The sequence below is a fragment of the Parus major genome, chromosome 1A (assembly GCF_001522545.3).
Source record: "Parus major isolate Abel chromosome 1A, Parus_major1.1, whole genome shotgun sequence".
Lineage (NCBI taxonomy): Eukaryota > Metazoa > Chordata > Aves > Passeriformes > Paridae > Parus > Parus major.
The window spans coordinates 34,251,000-34,268,932 of NC_031773.1; the positions used below are offsets into that span (position 1 = coordinate 34,251,000).

The following is a 17,933-nucleotide window of genomic DNA, read 5'->3' on the forward strand; positions in this document are numbered from 1 at the left end:
CAAAGAAGGCATGTTTCGAGAAAATGAATATACTTGCAAATTTATGCAAAATACAGCAAGACACATGTCTTGAAGTTGGTGAAAACTGGTGTTTCAAAAGCATTTCAGTTACTCATTCCACAAAATACTTCAAAAAAATTGCTTTCAAGTTTTCCAATACACTGTGCTATCAACTCTGAAGTAGCAGTAACTTGGAAATTATTTTGTCTGAAATATTATTAAATAATCTTTTGCCAAGCCATTCTTTTGAACTACACATTACAGATTAATTCAGAAAAATAATAGTTTGGCTTTATGATGATGATTTGTAAAAAAGGTAAGGGTAACCAATCAGTATTATTCTTCCTGGATTCTCTTACTGGATTTCCATGTTGATTTGACAAACAGATTTTTTTCCCTTATGCTCTTTTTATTCATTCAGAATAACATTTCTCAGTACATCTGGGGAAACCAGCACAGCACTGTGCTTTCCTTTTCCAACTGGAGCCAGACAAAAGCCTGAGGTTCTCAAGCTCTGTCTGCAGGCAATGGCAGGCTGCAGCAAGAAACAGGTGGCACCTGGTGGCAGGAATGAAACAACTTGCAATTGAAAGGACATTGCTCCCACTGTGGGGGAGGGTGATGTCCATTTCTCACCCTCAACCACCACTTTTATCATCCATGCAACAGTTAACAGTCACCTAAACTACTTCTACAGTCATAGTTCTGGCCTGAGATAACTCAATGACTTCAGAGTTGATAGGAGCAATAAAATCTAATTTTACAGTCTCCAGATTTGAGAGCAGGGTAATACTGTTAGATAACTACTGTATTCTTTCCCAAGAACTACTGGTTTGATAATTTCTGTAGCAATTTTGAGTAGTTAAAGAAATACTCACAGGCCTTTCATTGCAAAAACCTGATCTATGGTTTACTAGAAACCAAAAAATAAAAGTATCTATCTGGGAATTATTTTGATACGTAGTACTCTAGGTTATTAGCTACACAAACAAAAAAGTATACAACAGAACTCCCCCAAAGGTATCTGGCTTTTACAGTGGCATCACAGCTCAAAGCAGAAGCCTCTATTTGTTGAAAAAGTTCTCCTGAAGGAAGACACCAAGTTCCATTCCACCAAGCTCAAAATACCACAGTCACACACATTAAAAAGGTGAAGCTATGAAAACACTTCTGGGGTGGTAATGTGTAAGTTACCTGCAGCAGAACAAGAGCATTCTGATGTCTTCCTGTAAACAGGCTTAAATGAACCCTGTAGAGGAGAGTCTCCAGTAGCTGAAAGGACACAAGATTCGGGTTTTCTCCTCCTCCTGTCACTTCCATTAGGAACTGTAGCATCCTCCCACATACATAGTCTTTTCCATCAAAGGAATTCTCCAAATTCAAAAACTAGAGAAATAAATCATAGTAAAAACAATCACAATGTAAGTAAAGCTTCTATGTTAAAGTTTTGAAATCACACAGATCAAACTGAATAATGGCTTTTGCTATCTTATGAACTGTTTCCCTCCATCACACCAAATTTTCATACTAAACCTCAAAAGATATCACTTTTAATATGTACAAGAAGATCCAAATTCTGCAATCAGTGTAAAAATGTAACATGGATTTTAAAAAAACTCTTACTACCTGGGGAAAACTGATGATTTCTACAAATAACCTACAAGAACTTGAGTAATTTAATTTTCAACTTTTGAGTTTTCAAAAAACTACAGTGTTTTTCATTTGACACTTCCCCTGTCACACATGCTGACTATACAGTAGAAAACACACACAGGAACATCTCATATATACTTTGAAATTTTTACTTACTGTCCACCAGATTTGATAAGAGGGAGCATATGCCACTGCTGTTTCACACATTTCCTGTATCTCCTCCTTAGTTCCTCTTTTTGAGAAAAGTCTGAGGTAATGACACCAAATTTCAGGATTTTCTTTGTTGTTCTCAAGGGCTCGAGCCAAAACATTTAAAGTAGAATCTAAACACTCAGATGATGAACTGCAAAAATTAAATATTGAAAAAAGTACTCGGGTCAACTGTGTTGGTATTATGACTTACACAGTATCAAACATGAAAACAGATGCTTTTAGTTTGAATGGAAATCATACACAGTAGGTCATCATTTTTTACACATTGTCCTTCACTATCAAGGGTTCAAAGCTTCAGCAAGTTTTTTACCTTCAGAGGTTATCAGGTACAATTATCACAGTGCACAGAAAGTGCACTGTGCAAAGTAAGTATTCTGTCAAGATCGCAAATTCAAATAAGAGTTGAAATTAATTGCAAATGGGTAAGATTGATTGGTAAGCAAAGTTCTCAAGCTGCAAGGATATAAAGGCATTTACATCATAAAGGCTTAAGAACTTATGTAGATATTTTAAAGGTGCAGTGAAATAAGTTATATTTTTGTTAAATATTTAATTTACTTTCTATAGTCATTAAATATAAGCTTTATTTCAGTATATCATACAGGTTATGTCTCTAAGGCATGAAAAAAATGAAATTTTCTTTTTTGAAATAACGAATTGTGAGATGACACCCGCCAAGTAATATAAGATCAGCTAAAATAACTGACTCTACTGCAAACCACAAAGCTAAGCTTTAATTCATAAATACATCTTCCATAAAACCACAGAATGCTTCTGAGGTTCCACTTATTCTGAAAATATCTTTAGAAATTATTTTGCATGGACATTTATGAGAAGCAGTACCCAAGTCTCAAAAAAAACCTAACACAGCTAACCACGCGTAAGTCTGAAGCTTTTCCAGTCCCACTACTTTCACTACTACAGCAGTCAAATTTCTTCAGAGTACTGAGGAAGGGGGAATGGGAGAGGTGGCTGTTTTAAGAAAAGGGTGTGTACCTTCCACTGGCCTTTCCAGTTCTACCCGTTCTACTGTTCAGGCACCTACTGATACAGGTAAACTGATTTTTTTTCTGTATTTTCCATTATCCACAGTTTAAACAAGACTTTTAAAGCAGAAAGCTCTTTTAAAGCTCTTCTCCATTCCTCTTGCTTCCTGCTACAGTTGTTCAACTGTACCTCATTATTAAAATTAAAGTTAATCATCATAATGGGTGAAACCATCATGACAGAATTCCTATTGAAATGATCTGACTGCCTATAGAAACATGGTGCCCTGCAGCATAATTTTAAGGAACAAAAGCTAGAGAAACTTAGGAAACCAGTTTAAAAAAAATCACAAAATAAGAAACCAAATGCTCAGTTGGATGATTTCTACAGGGATAAAACCAGCTAGCATAACCATACTTAAAAGAAAGTTTGCTGATGCAAGTAATTTCAAACATTATTCCAAATCATTTACTCTGTAGAGGAGAATGATTTCAGCTCATTGGTCCACTTTTACTGCTGGAAGTAGTGCATTCCACTAAAATCCTACACAAAGGACTTCTCAAACACGAACAATTATTTCTCCCAAACTACTTTTCACCAACTTCCATTCTGAATCAAAATCTACCCAAAGATAAACCACCAGGGTAATTTATTACTCATATACTGTACTAAATACAGTAGGAAATATATTCTATTTTTTAGCCTGTTTTAAAGTAATGAATTATTCGTGGCATTATTGAAGAAAGTTCCTTAACATCAAATAGAAAACTTGATCATAGCAGCAAGGGTAAATGTAGCAAGGTCTCAAATGTAGCAGACATACCCTTCATTTTGATTCAAGTATTTATATGCAAGTTTAATCCAAAGCTGTACATCACAGGGGTTTTCTTGGACACTTGCTTCCAAGTTGGAAATGTCATCAGTCTCACTTGTAAAATACCGAACATCATCTGGAGTCACCACAGTATCGAGCACTGGAACTCTTTTTTTATGTTCTGTGGGATGGGCTGTAAATAATATACAAATTTTTAAAAAAAGAAAATTTCCTTTTTAAAACAGTAGTGATCTGTAACTCTCACAAGAGGTGGCATTTATGTATTTCAAGTATACCCATCGATCAGAACTAAAGAGCATTCTCTCAACACCCTTCAAACTGTATTGCCTGTAGAGAACTAGTTATATTTCAAATGTGAAGGAATGAAAGAATTAGCAGTAAAGGCTGCCTTGGATCAATAGACACCAACTAAGGCAGCTCGTAAGGCAGCATTAAGAACAAAGACACATTTGACAAAGAATTTATCTCAATTCTGAGCCTCAAAAAATCCTTTTTAGAGATTTGTTAACAAATCCTAAAGCTCCTATGTCACTGTTGGACATGAAATAAAGAGTGTGGATGCAATGCAACAGGAAGAGTGAGGACGATCAGATGATCAGAAGCCTTTATTTCTGAACTTTTCAGCTTCTTTATAGGGTGTTACGATACAGGTTCAACATGATTGGTAAAGGGAACACCACCTTTCTTGTCCCATTGGTGGAACAAGAGAAAAATACCCAGCACAGCTGTACTACATTTGTTTTGAGAAAAATGAAGTTATTTACAAAACTGGTCCTTGAGAGAAAACGTTCTCAAGAGACGTTCCCTTGGAAACAGATCAGCCACTGACAGGCTGGGAACTCTCTCGGACTCAGAAAATCAGGTCCACACTCCTACCTGCAAGAGTCACATGTGAAACACTATCAGGTTACTAATGCTCTAGAAGCTTCCAAGTCTCAAATGCTACTTTAACTCCTGACCTCACACCAAATATTAACTGTGTACAAATTTAAAGTCACTGAACATTGATGTTTTACTATTTAAAGTTCAGGAGGAGGGGGAAGGAGAAAGCAGGGCTGTTGAAGGTAAAAATTTATTTTTTGAAGGTAAAAATATATTTTTTTTTAATCCTAATGGTGTATGGGCAAGGCTGAAACCTTCTAGGGAAACAGTTCCTTATGTTCCTTTCAAGAACACGTAAATAGAAATTCCACCCTAATTTCCTGTCACATTAAAGAAAAAAAATCTAACAGAATTATAAGTGTAGGTCAACTTTTACCCAAAAATCTATGTAAAATAAAGTTAGCATACAGGAAGTATGAAGTCAAGAAAACTATTAAAAGCACTGGTTTTCTCAAGAAGCATCTTAAAAATCCAAGTGTTACAAAGAAGTGGGTGAGTTTTTTCCTCCAGTACTCATTTAAAGGGTGCCACATATCCAGATTACCATATTTAATAGGTCCAACAAACTGCTCCTCTTCACTGCTGCTACTATCTAACAGAGGTTTTCTCCAGTACTTTGGTCTCCATTTCCTTTTCTCTTTCCAAGTTGTATGCGGAGGTGCTGTAAAGGCAAACAAGGCAGTAAAAATTCTTCCACTTTTCTGTGTTCAAGACTAAAATATCTTTCCTAATAAAGGTTCTAAATAAAAAGATAGTGAGTTCAACAGAAGTGTATAAATTTCAATACTACTTATTTAAAATTTGTAATTTGTTGTGCTTAAGTGCATAAATAAATTCTACATAAGGAACTCCAAAACTATTGTATTGTTGCCTTAAACTCTGTTGACTTTATTTTACAATGATCAGAATTTATAATACTGAGATAAATAAACAATATGAAAATATGTTCTTGGTTTACAAAATCATCAAGATACTTAGATAACTTTTAAAAATTTATATATATTGTATTTAATCTACCAAGTCACTTACTGTGACTTTTACTCTCGTTGACGTTGCTGGCCAGAAGAACAGCCATCTGATCCACTGACATACGATCCTGGTTTATACCAAAAAGCTTTTCAACGTATTTTTCTGAAACAAGAATATGTGCGGTTTAGGTAAGCATATAGATTAAAACAGCTAAGTAACTTAACAGCAATTTAACACAATCTATGCTAAATTTATGAAATATGACTGCTTTAAGAGGCATGGTGATTTAACACACTAGCATAAAGAAAAGAAAATTAAGGAAGTTCCATTTGGCAACTTGCCTGTGTGGCAAAGGGATCGTTATAAACTTCTAGCTCCACTGAAACAGGTCAGTCCAGTAGTTATAGAAAGAACAGAGGCAGGAGCGAGGTAAAGAATCCACATTCACTGCTCCCCAACACCCTAAATCCCAGCAATACTTGTCTTTGAGTGAAATGCTCCTCAGAGCAGTGATTTAATTCCTTGCTGTAAAACACCAAGGTATCCACCCACTACAAAGGACTGAAATGGACAACCAAAGAAACTTCATGTATCTGTATCTTATATACTGCTTCACATCAAAGTCCTTGCACCTGGAGCTTTTAATGAAGCACGTTCCTTTCAGATATTAATTTTTACATACAAAAGAGAACAGAAGACTCAATAACCTGTGGCAGCGCTGATTTCCTCATCAGTGCTTTTTTCTGAACATCCAATCAATTCTAAATTGTAAGAAAGAATATCCTGAAAGAGCTGCTTACGGTTAAGAGTGCAATCTTTCATGTGCTGCCTAAAACAAATAAAAAAGCAATTAATACATTTATCATAGGGGAAAAAAAAAAGTTTTACTACACACTTGGGTGAGGCATAAAGAAAACAATATCCCCGGGAAAACTATTGTTTGCTTTGAAATTTGGTTAAATATATCTGGGCCTCTTCTAAACTTAAGCCTACATCACGATATTTAGAACTTTCCAGTTCAAGTAAGTTAATTATAGGAATTAGATATCATTTTGTATCTTAAGGAGTCAAACAATGGTCTGATGACAACAGTTAAAAACTGATCCAGAATAACATTCACTCCTACTGCACTAGTAGTTAGGTTTCCCTATTGAGTTCATTCCTAACCAATTCATATCCGCTTTTAAATATACTGCACGTTGGTAAACCAATTATTTTTTAATACAATTTAACACCAGCCTTTAAAGAAACAAACTTAGCCAGTTCTTTTCCTGGAAACTACAATATTATTTTTTTACTTCATCACTTATTTGGTATACATTTTTCTCATCAAGTGTGCTTAACAATATCAACCACTATGTGAGGTTCTACAATGACTTGAAGTTATGCTGAAGTCGTATGCAACCAGTTCCATTTGAATTACTAGAAAAATGTGAAATATTCTCTATCAGGCCATATTATTTTTATAAATTTACATCTCGAGAGCCTCCTCTTTCTTCATAGCTTAGATTAAAGTGGTTTGCCTTCCAACTAAGTATCTACAATAGAGTATTAAAGACAACCTTGTCTAGAACTTGTACATAAGATCACATATCCAGATCTTTCAAAGTAAAGAAAACCATACTTATTTCAGACTCAAGAGTCAGACATGTAGAAGAGAGGTTTAGTTTAAGCCAAGAAAATTAAAAAGAACTTACCACTGACAGTCATCATCATTACACGTGCCTGTTAAATCAAAGCGGCAGAAACACTGTTTTGGCTCAATCATATTGCTATACGTTATTGAACTGAGGTACAGCTTTTCCTTCGTACGAAAATAAGGACTAAACCTAAAATGAATCAGCAAATTATTGTCATAAAGCACACAAGGCAAGACATCAGTTTTCTAAAAAAAGTCATTAAAAATCACTTTCTGTATTAAATCTCATTTTTTCCAAACCTCTGGTACTAACCAAAAGCATCATTAACCTACAGGCTAAGAACAAGGTAAAAACAAGAGCAAAAGGAACATTTAGGTTGAGAAGTATTCCTTTAAGTTCTTCTCTAGCATTCTCTTCTCCTTTAGGTGCAGAACTTCATTAATATGAAATCTGAAGAGTAGAGAAAAGCCAGTATAGAAAGCAAACTACTGAAAGTGCATTTTAGTAGTTTATAGAAAATCTCATGCTCTAATCAGCATTAAGACCAACACCAAACAGAAGTGTAAAGAGAACTGTTAAAGATTAACTTGAAGAAAGAGTGGGGAAAAAAAGAGTATATACCTTAGAATGTAAAAACAAACAAAACTAGTCTTAGTCTAGCAGATTAACACTTGTTTTAAATCTTTAGCTGAAGTTTGACAATTTGGGGATCTCTAGCTCCTTCAAAAACTTGATGTCACAACCTACAAGTTAAAATTAATATTTCTGCAAAGATGGCATCCTCCTACTACTTAAGACCACAACAATAAAAACCTGAAGCACGTGGTAGGATACAACTTCTCCAGTTTAAATTCCAGACTTTTGTTTTCTAAAATTTGGTATCTAGGAACAAAGTTCTCTTTAGTCAAAAGACAAGTGTGTCAAATTGAATACACTTGCAGATGTTACTGTCAAGTCAAGATGAATCACTGTGATTATGCCTCTTTCACTAAAGAGGAATCCAAAAAACATGACTAAGCCAATTTTGACTCAGATAACGTAAATCCTAGCCAAGTTCAAAGACTGCATAATTGAAATATGCTTCTTGGATTTACATTCTCTCATACTAGATATAAAAATCCTGTGTTCAAACGCTTAACCACTTTTTTAGTTTAGCTGTATCAAGCAATGTGCAATATAATGCAAAAGAAACATATTGCACAAAACCAAGGGTCATGTGCATAGCAGAAAAAAAGACTGAATAAAATCATTATATTCCCTAAACCAGACAACATTGTTAATGCATAGTCAAGTTTCTCACTAGGACTTGTCTTTCTGAACATGCCTGGGTATCAAGGAAGAGCACTGAAGAATATTTGAAAAAGAACATGTAAGTGTAAGTCAAAGAGCTTCTTACAGTCCTCATACCTGTAGGATTTAAACAGCAGAAGAGGACTACGATACGGCCCAAGCGGAAATGGTTTCACTTCTGCTTGTTTACTTTGTGATGTAAAAACATCCATGTCCACTGAAATTTCCTAGGAAACAGATAAACAGATATACAGCAGTTGTGATACCACCTAATAAAGACAAGCTTCATATTTAGTCGTTAAACATTTACCTGACCACACAAGAGATCTTCCTTAGACACAATACAGGCAGTACTTTTCATTAGCAGTTCCTTTAAGCTGTCAGCTTTAGCATGAAGTTTTTTCAGTTCATCAATATTCAACCCAAGGAACAGCTCAGGCTCCTCTGAAGCCTTTTTAGAAAGTTTGTTTATAGTTTCTTGTTTTGGAGTGTCCATGTGTTTAAGATTTGGCTTAGTAAAAGAATTAGATTCTCTGAAAGACCTCCTTCGTTCTCTGTTTGAATTAGACGACACTTCATCATCAAAGTAATTTTCTTCACTGTCCAAAGTCAATTTGTCCTGTGTAAGATCATGAAGCGATGGCTGAGGTAATGCAAATTCAGATTCCTCTTCTACATGAGGTGCAGTACTTGATTGTTCCTTCGTTTGAAGTGCACGGGCCTCCTTCAACTTCTGAATCTTTAGGGCATATTCATACTCTAGTTGCTGCAGTCGTTTTTTCTCCAGTGCAATCGATTCTGCTGAAGTCTTTTTTGGACTTGATGCAGGGGAGGTATCCAATTTCAATATTTTGCTTGGCTGAAAAAAAAAATTATCTTTATTTCAATTTTCTCATCTACTGATCTATCGACAGCAGGGAAAAACCTAGGCAAAATACTTAATTCAGAGTTTATAAAAACACATAAAACTCTTGCCTGAAGATTTCAAGAAACAGTGGAAAAACAACAAAAGTTTGCCACTAATCAAGTGGCAGATTTGCAGGCTTTCCGATAACTACTACCCTACATCATGTACAGCGCTTCAACAGAAGTTCTGGCCCCAGTTAAAAGTTGAGCTATAAAACAAGTACACAGTAATGCTGGGAGTAGGAGCAATAAAATTCAGAAAAATATTTTAGCCTTCTCTCTGTTTATTTTGTTTTTCAAAACAGTATCAGATCCCCTCTGCACAACTTAGCCTGACAATTAATCATTGATCGAAAGTGAACAACACCAATTTGTTTTTCAAAAACATTGTTTCTGAAATGCTTTCCTGAAATTCAGTTTGAATCTTGTTAATCAAAATTGATGTTCTTTTTCCAAGAAGTTTGGTTTAAAAACATGCCAACTTACACCATGATCTTGCTCTAGCTTTCGTTTCCCAATTTCCTTACTTGCTACTGCTTTTGCACGAGCAAGTTCTTCTCCATATTTTAATGCCAGAGCTTTTTTTACTGTAACCCGTTGTTGAACTTTATGTATCTGAAAAAATAAAAATAAAACTGAATACTAGAGCAAGATGCAAATTTACAGATATGACCAGATAATAAAATATAATTACATGGAATTAATGAGATATAATATAACTAGATGGGAATTAGTAAATAATTCAAAGAAAGCCTACTGCCTCCAAAAATCAGGCATCCCATTTCAAGATTTCCAGCTCTAGGAAACAAACATTTCAGAGTGCCAGTTACATGTTCCTGAAGTCTCTTGAGAAACGCCTTGTTAGCATTCAAGATCTTCTCTGTTGCTTGTAGCTGTTCAGCCAGTTTGTTAATTTTATTTTCAGCAATTCGAACATTCTCTCTCTTCTTGGCCTGTTGTTGCAATAAGTTTCTCAAGACAGACTCATCCTTCATCAACAGCATTCTGAAATAGAAAAGGAACGTACATAATTTTATCCAAAGGTGAGCTTAGAGCTAGTGAGCTAATGCTGCTCCTCCAAAACCCATTATTTAAGAGCACAGTTCTCCTCACTTATAAAAAGACTACAAATTAACACCTCTCCAGATAGTCCTAACATCCCTAAGACAGTAAATACTGTCAATATATGTCAATATATGCAGCATGTTTCAGCATCCAAAGTTCCAAGTGTACAAGTATAATGTGGATAAAAATATGTTACAAGGATAGGGGAAGATAAGCAAATGCTCTCTTTAAAACTATTTTTAATATCATGACGACCAGGACACCTATACTCTTGCTTTCTGTTAAGTAACAGCCTAGTTCCATCTTAGGGCACTTAGAAACATTAGCAGATTAAAACCTGTAATATTATGGCACAACAGTAGACATATTACAAAAAGCTGCGCATCAAAGGAAGATAAACACTTAGGTAGATGGGTGTGGATAAAGAGAGCAGGGCATATTGTTCTTCAGTTGATGACTGATCACAAACCAATTTGTTCACAAGATGGTACAAAAATAATCAAGCAGCAAAAGAAGCTGAGAAGAGGATGCAAAGCACTTGTACTTCAACCATAACTTGAAATTAGAGTGAAAAACACAGAAGAGGCATGCCACAAGAGAAAAGCCAAATTAGGTGGCACAAATCATATTCTAGTCACTGAACATAAACACAGCTGAAAACACTTAGTATGACAAATTAAACTTAAAAGTGATCAAGCTACAACACAATTTCTATTCAACAGCAATAGCATTAAAGGCTGAATAGTTCAAAACAACAGGAAATATCATTAATTGGTATTTAAATGCTATAACATTTAAAAATATTTACTCTTTTCATCATAAGCAAAAGGTAGGACTTTCAATAGTGAAATGCATACCTATTTTTCCTCAGCTTTGCTTCTGCTTCTGTGACTTGTTTGGCCACTACTGCTATTCTCCCAATTCCATCAACTTCACCATCAGAATTTGCAGGGGATGAACTGTTCTTCACTGGATCAGACTTAATTAAGCGCTGTTTCTCACGACTGAAACAAATGTTATAAACAAAGATGCTCAGAAGCTTCAACATTCATTTTAGTGTGTACTCCCAAGAGTTTTTACATCTTTGAAAAGAGTAGCAGGACACAATTTCAAGTTATAAGTACTTTCCACAATTGCAATCAGTTACTTTAAGTCAGTTCCAATCCAAGGATTTTCTTTAGACCTCTATGTTGTCTTACCAAAAAACAGCATGGGAGAAAAGCCTGAAGGTGATGGCAAGGTTTTTAAACTCAGATCTTCCTTCAAGTTACAAAAGTAGACTAATATGGCTACAAATAAAACATATTTTACATTAACAATTAAACTAAGCTTACCTGGCAATCTCTTCTTTTAGAAGTCTGTATTCTATTTTCTTATCTTCTGGCAGAGCCTCTGGAGTTCTCATTGGATCATTCTCTTTTTCTGATTTTGGAGGGGCTTTGATTTTTGATGCCTGTTACAATTAGACTCAAGTCAGTACCAGTCACACTAGTTTAAAATACAGTTATCAAGTAGTATTTTTAAGAGGAATTTCAGTGCTAAGTTAAAGCTGTTCAAGGCTAGGTAAAATCTTTTAAGCCACTACTTTTTTGCTTCACGATGCACTGAATTTTAATTGAAAAAAACAAACCAAAATATATTACAAGTTCTATCTTCAGGATGCCATCTTCAACAAAAAATTTTGATTAGCTTGTGCAATCCTAATTACAATGTAGTTGTCCAGACAGGAGTAATGTACTCAACTCTTACTCTCTTCTGATGTAATTCAGTATTTCTTGATCAAATTCTAAAGTTTAAATTCTATATATAAAGAAAAATAATTAAAATTATTAAAATTTTGACAGCATTTACCTCAACATTTCTCCTTGCTTCTTTTATCATAGATTCTAGTCCTCCAAACACACTGCTAGTTGAGTTAGAGGGCTCTCCATCAGACTCACTGTCATCTGAGTCATTTAATGTAACCACAACAGACTTGTGTTTTGGAAGCTGGGGTGAGAATGTAAAAGGTTTTATAGTAAGAAGACAAAATTAGAGACACAGGTGCAACAGAGGACATACTTACAAGAATAGAAAAGGTTAACTCCTTTTGTCATCACACACATCAATCCCACATTGTAAGGAAAAAATAAACATGTGTACTTCTCCACAGGACAGTAATATTACACAGTCCTGATATTGTAACATGAAAGGTATTCCAACGTTTTCAACCTGCTCCCAAGCATCTGCAGCATATTTATTGGTCCATGGTCATAGCATACAAATCTCAAACATCTAACTCCTATACTTGATTCATTACTTTAACTGCAATTAAAATTATCATGTGTCATTTGCAAGGAATTTTTTTAATTAACTGAGAGGTAACAGCCAATCAAATCCGAATTGACGTGGCAGACATACTAAAACTCCCTCATCTTTCTGCTACACAGTTGTGATGTCTCTTGTCCCACAGCTGTACTTAGCTGATCTTACACTGAGCTGCTCAGGTAGTTTAATTGGTAGAACACCAAAAGAATGTAATGAATAGATGAAATCACTATTAATCACCTTTTGCCAAGACAACTTTAAAAAGTTCACTGAAGATCAGGTGACTGCCAATTCCAGCACAAAAAAAAAAAAAAAATGCAGAAACAAGCAGGCTATCTAGATTAACCTCAAATGCTCTGGAGTTATAGCTTGGAAAAAAAGCAATTTATTTCACATTTCCAGGACTGCTCTTCTGATCTCCCACTGTAGATCTGGATAATTATAGTTATACATTAACCCTTTATCTCAGAATAGAACCATGTCCAAGCTCCAAGTGTCTTTTAAGCATTAACCCCACTAAAAAAAACACCATTTTTTTAAAATGAAAAATACTCAGATTTTCACAGTTGGTTCTTTTTGGTACTCTGGGCAATTCTCAAGATATGGGATATCTACTACTTCTAAACGTACTCCAGCTGCATCATTTTTTTCACCACAACAGAACAGGCAGGTGAAATTCCAGTTTATGTTGGTGCAAGGCACTGGTCCTCTCTTCACAAATACTCTCTTCCAGCCACACTCACAGACATGTTAACTCTGACATACACACTAGTCACTGAAAAAATTCAACTCCTCCTTGAAGGAAAAGTACTTTTTCCCCCACAAAAGTTAGTTTTCCAATCAATTTAGTATGTTCAGTAAGTTCAGCAAGGGGAGTGATGCTCCAGACCCCACTTTAAAGGAAGGGAGACACCAATTGGCCAGGTGCAGGAGGAAGAGCAAGACTGCCCCTGTTTTGGCAATGGTGTCTGTTCTAGTCTGGAAAAGAAAATAATTGAACTACATTTACAATCTCTTAGTTCACTGCATGCTGGCATACTTTGATGCTCTCTACAGCTAGAAATTCTCGCTTCAAAGTCTTTCTAGAATAGCATATGGATTGTCAAAGTGACTAATAATTCAAATGCTTAACTGAAGCTTCACTCTACTGTGCTGTATCACTAGAAAACCTAAGTCTAAGTCTGCTCTTCACTTAAACTGACCTCAGTTTCAATTCAATCTTATTATTAGGAAGCAACAGTATTTCCTTACTGTGATCACAGCTCGTGGAAGTCTTGGTACTCTAACAAACTTTGTGTTTTGCACCCGTGGCTGAGACACAGTATTAATACTGACAGCAGACAGATTGCTTCTAGGCACAGGCTGCAAGTTGTCTGGAACAGGAGGGGAAGGCGGACCACTGTTACTTGATGTTTCCTAAAAAACAGAACCAAAATATGGTCTTAAAAATAAACACCATACGTAGCTGTATTAAAAAGAATCAGTACAAAATAGGCTGTTTCATACACATCTTGGAACTTGAAAATGTGATTTAGGCAACTATTGAAATGTATTAGACAAATGTTGCAATTCTGCAGTAATATCAAAAAGGCACACGAGAAGGGCAGTTATTCACAAGTCAACTGCAAAAGACCCATTAAGTAAGGTCAAAACCAATATATTCTTTCAAAACCACAAGCTTAGCTTCTCCAACAAAAAACTGCTGAAACAACAACAACCAGTTAACCTCCTTTTCCTAGAAGGCTGAAACAAAGTTACTTGTCTTTCTAACTGAAAGTTCAGAAGTAATAAACATATTCCAGCAGAAAACCCCCATTCATTTGATTCCTTTGGCTAACTTCATTTTCAGTACCCTGAAGTTTCATAATTGCTTCAGAAATAACAGGAAATAGGCAATTTACAAGTCCAGAGTGGTTCTTGTTGATTTTTTTTTTTAAGTTTCCAGAAATGCAGAATAAAACTCCTGTAAGCCTCACTTACAGGAGGTCACATTGAAATTTTAGTGAAGATTGCCATCTAGAGGCTTAGATTCAAAAATACAATAGAGTACCTCAGCTCTGAAAGCACGCTTGTTGGCTAAAGACTTGAGTAATTCTTCTCTTAAGAGCATCTCCTCCTCCTCTTCCTCATCAGCAAACGGAGGTTTTGGTGGCTGTTCAGGCTCTTCAGGGGGAAGAGGGGGAAGAGGTGGAGGTGGCTCAAGAGAAACACAAGGAATACCCTCCATGTAAAGATGGCTCGAAGATGGAACAAGCTGAGAAAAGAAGTAGAACAAGTTTGAAATGTGAAAATTACTACTTCTTTATGATTACTTAGCAGAGGTTGAGACCTAGATTATTCCATGGTTTAAAAGTAATCTAAACTGTACCAGTTTAATTAACAGTCAAACTATATTTACATCCCTGTCAAAGGCTGTCACTGAAGTTAGTAATTTCTCACAGAGGTTAATGGAAGCAATACAGCTACATTTGAACAGTGGAAGCTGTGGAGACATACAAACTAAATGTAAATGAGAATCTGAACCACACGTAGTCTACCCAGAGAAACAGAGTTGACCAGAAGTCTTCAAACAGTTTCATGAAACTGTCTTAGCTAACAAAATTACAACTTCCCTTAGTCAAAAGTTCAGAAGTTATCATGAGAGGAAATGCTACCTTTCTATTGCTTTTCTGAGTAACAGTCATTCAGTGAAAAAACCTGGTAGTAAAAAAACTCCACAGTAATTCAATTTCCATGGGGACTCTTAGGTGAGAAGACAGAAAACACAGTCAAAAAGCACAAAGTTTGAATGACTGATGAGCTATATGTCTTGGCCTTTCCCCCGCTCTAGGTAACACGTCAGAGATCAAGCCTATCTACCTATATATGTAGCCTAGAGATAAGAGGCAAGGTTGCCTTGTACTAACAGTTCCTATTCATTCTTTCTCCTTATGGGCTTCAGACAGTTTTTGCTTTCTGTATGAAAAAGCACAGCTCTAACAATGCAGAGATTAATTGTTACACTGATTCCACAACTGCATCAGCCAAGAGACAGCTGAAACAGAGTTTTAAAAACCAACCACAACAGATAGTTCAAGGGAATCATTAAACAAGAGTATAGTACCAAAACCAAAATCTAAATTTAATCCTAGCTTTAGCATTAGAAATCAAATACAAAATGAGAATTATCAAGGTTACTTACTGGAATTGGAGGAGGTAGTGGCAAGGAAATGGGTGGTACTGGAGGTGGAAAATACCCTACTGGACACTCAAAGAAAGGAGGCTGCACTGGGGAAGAAGCTGTAATTAAAATACTGAATGTAAGATATCTGACAGGTATTTATTAAACAACCACTCATACTTCAACTGATTTAATGTTGAAGAAAAGAGACAAATGTTTTTACAATGTGCCAATTTCAAAGGTAACACCAGACACAGCACGGTGCCTTTTTTTACATGTATATATCTTTCAAAAAGGAGTAGTTACATTTTTTTTTCTGTTTTACATACGAAATATAAGCACGGCCAACCAGTACTAAAGTAATGCAGCCCTCAAATTTAATTTAATTTACAAGAATTTACCTTCTAAAACAAAGTATCTAAGCAGCCTGATTACAGGCTACCAAAAATGCAACACAACACAAAGTAGGACAGAAGCAGAGACAAAGCACAGCTGAAAAATTCTGAAACATTAAATGAGAGAGAGATTGAGATGCTTTACCAAGAGAGATTTTGTAGCTTACAGATACAAAATAGCAGGTTTAGTAATTTATTGAATACATAAGGAAGGCTGACAAGAAAGGAGGGAGAAAAAAAAAAAAAAAAGAAAAAAAGTATGGAAGACGAAAAGCAAGAGAAAAAAAAGTAGCCAATCAAGTATAGTATGCTTAATGAAGTTCTCAACTCTCTACATGTTGAGATGGAACACAGAAATCCAACTACCTTAAATGCACCTCAGACTCAAGTCAATAAACCATTTAGGCTGGAAGAGACTTATAGAAGATATGTGACCCCAGCATAAGTGCCCAAAGCAGGCCTCCCACAAAGTCAGGCTGTCAAGTTCCAGGTGTATTTGGAGGTTCCACAACATTTAAACCTGCTCTAGTGTTTGACCATCTTCTAGCTAAGCAGAATTTGTTTTGTTGCAATTTAAGTGTTGCTACTTGTCCTTCCTTGCCCACTTGACTGAAAAGTGTGGTTCTGTCTTGTCTGCAACTGCCCACTAAGTAGTTGAAGACAAGTGCAAAATCCTTCCTAAGCCTTCTCTACACAAATACAGCTTTCTCAGTCTCCTTCTGTAAGCAAGGTGCTCCAGTCTCCCAATTAACTTTATGAAAAACAGGCCTGAAACAGTTTCCCTTACTCAAAAAGGTCTTTTGTTAGGCTCATTCTAGAATTCACTCATACTGTGAAACCAGAAAACTGGCAGTCTCATCAGTCATTACCAGGCCCCTCCAGCCACTGACCCATAACAGTCACACTGCCACAACCCAGGCTACGGTTCATCTGTTACCCAAAGCCACACTGCTGACTCGCATGTCACTCAATGTCCACTGGGACACACAGGCCCTTTTTTTGCAAAGCTGCTGTCTGTCCAGTTAACACCCTGCACAGCTGATTGGGAAGATACAAGCATAAAACCTACAGTACTGCAATGAGAAAAATATACCCTGAAGACTTTAAAAATACCACTACAGCAGAGATGGAAAGAGTCAACATTAATATAATTAGCTCACCTTATAATGTTAGTTCTATAATTCAGATAGCTCAAAACAGACTTTCTTTCTAGAACAGTGGCTTATTTCCTATATTTTACCTATTTTTACCAATCATAATATAAGAAAGTTGTAACCAAGTCTTACCTGGTGAGTTAGTTTCACTGTCTGTATCCATAGCAACTTCATCGTAATTATCATACTGATATATGCCTCCTGCACTCTCTGTAGACTGCTTATCCAAAGACCATCTCAAGTCTGTATCTGATGACTAAGCACACAAAAAAGGATTTTATTTAGCTGGTCTTACATCATTATTTCAGAGTAATATAGAAATATAGAGAGAGAAATATATTTTGGAAGAAGGCCTGTAGAATATTTTCTTCTAACTGACTTATAAATACAATATACTTATATTGTACAGGAAGTAGACACTGAGTATTACCTTTTAATCATATCCACGGCAGGTAGCAACTAGACAAAATGACAAGG

At 35.8% G+C, this 17,933-nt stretch overlaps 1 protein-coding gene across 5 annotated transcripts in view; it reads right to left on the minus strand.

The window, feature by feature from the left end:
* The window catches only part of ZFC3H1 (zinc finger C3H1-type containing), a 41,470-nt gene that overhangs the window by 12,767 nt on the left and 10,770 nt on the right, over positions 1 to 17,933 (minus strand). For 4 of the 5 annotated variants that reach the window (XM_015627857.2, XM_015627856.2, XM_015627855.3 and 1 more), the window contains exons 6-23: positions 17,589 to 17,712; positions 15,929 to 16,026; positions 14,798 to 15,001; positions 13,999 to 14,163; positions 12,292 to 12,429; positions 11,775 to 11,893; positions 11,298 to 11,444; positions 10,206 to 10,380; positions 9,862 to 9,990; positions 8,780 to 9,328; positions 8,587 to 8,696; positions 7,237 to 7,368; positions 6,247 to 6,368; positions 5,600 to 5,701; positions 5,115 to 5,231; positions 3,677 to 3,860; positions 1,810 to 1,996; positions 1,195 to 1,386 (exon numbers count right to left, since the gene is read on the minus strand). In XM_015627857.2, coding sequence (XP_015483343.1) covers positions 1,195 to 1,386; positions 1,810 to 1,996; positions 3,677 to 3,860; positions 5,115 to 5,231; positions 5,600 to 5,701; positions 6,247 to 6,368; positions 7,237 to 7,368; positions 8,587 to 8,696; positions 8,780 to 9,328; positions 9,862 to 9,990; positions 10,206 to 10,380; positions 11,298 to 11,444; positions 11,775 to 11,893; positions 12,292 to 12,429; positions 13,999 to 14,163; positions 14,798 to 15,001; positions 15,929 to 16,026; positions 17,589 to 17,712 — 2,994 coding nt within the window. The remainder of the gene's footprint in view (positions 1 to 1,194; positions 1,387 to 1,809; positions 1,997 to 3,676; positions 3,861 to 5,114; positions 5,232 to 5,599; positions 5,702 to 6,246; positions 6,369 to 7,236; positions 7,369 to 8,586; positions 8,697 to 8,779; positions 9,329 to 9,861; positions 9,991 to 10,205; positions 10,381 to 11,297; positions 11,445 to 11,774; positions 11,894 to 12,291; positions 12,430 to 13,998; positions 14,164 to 14,797; positions 15,002 to 15,928; positions 16,027 to 17,588; positions 17,713 to 17,933) is intronic. The other variant, XM_015627858.2, reaches the window with a different exon arrangement.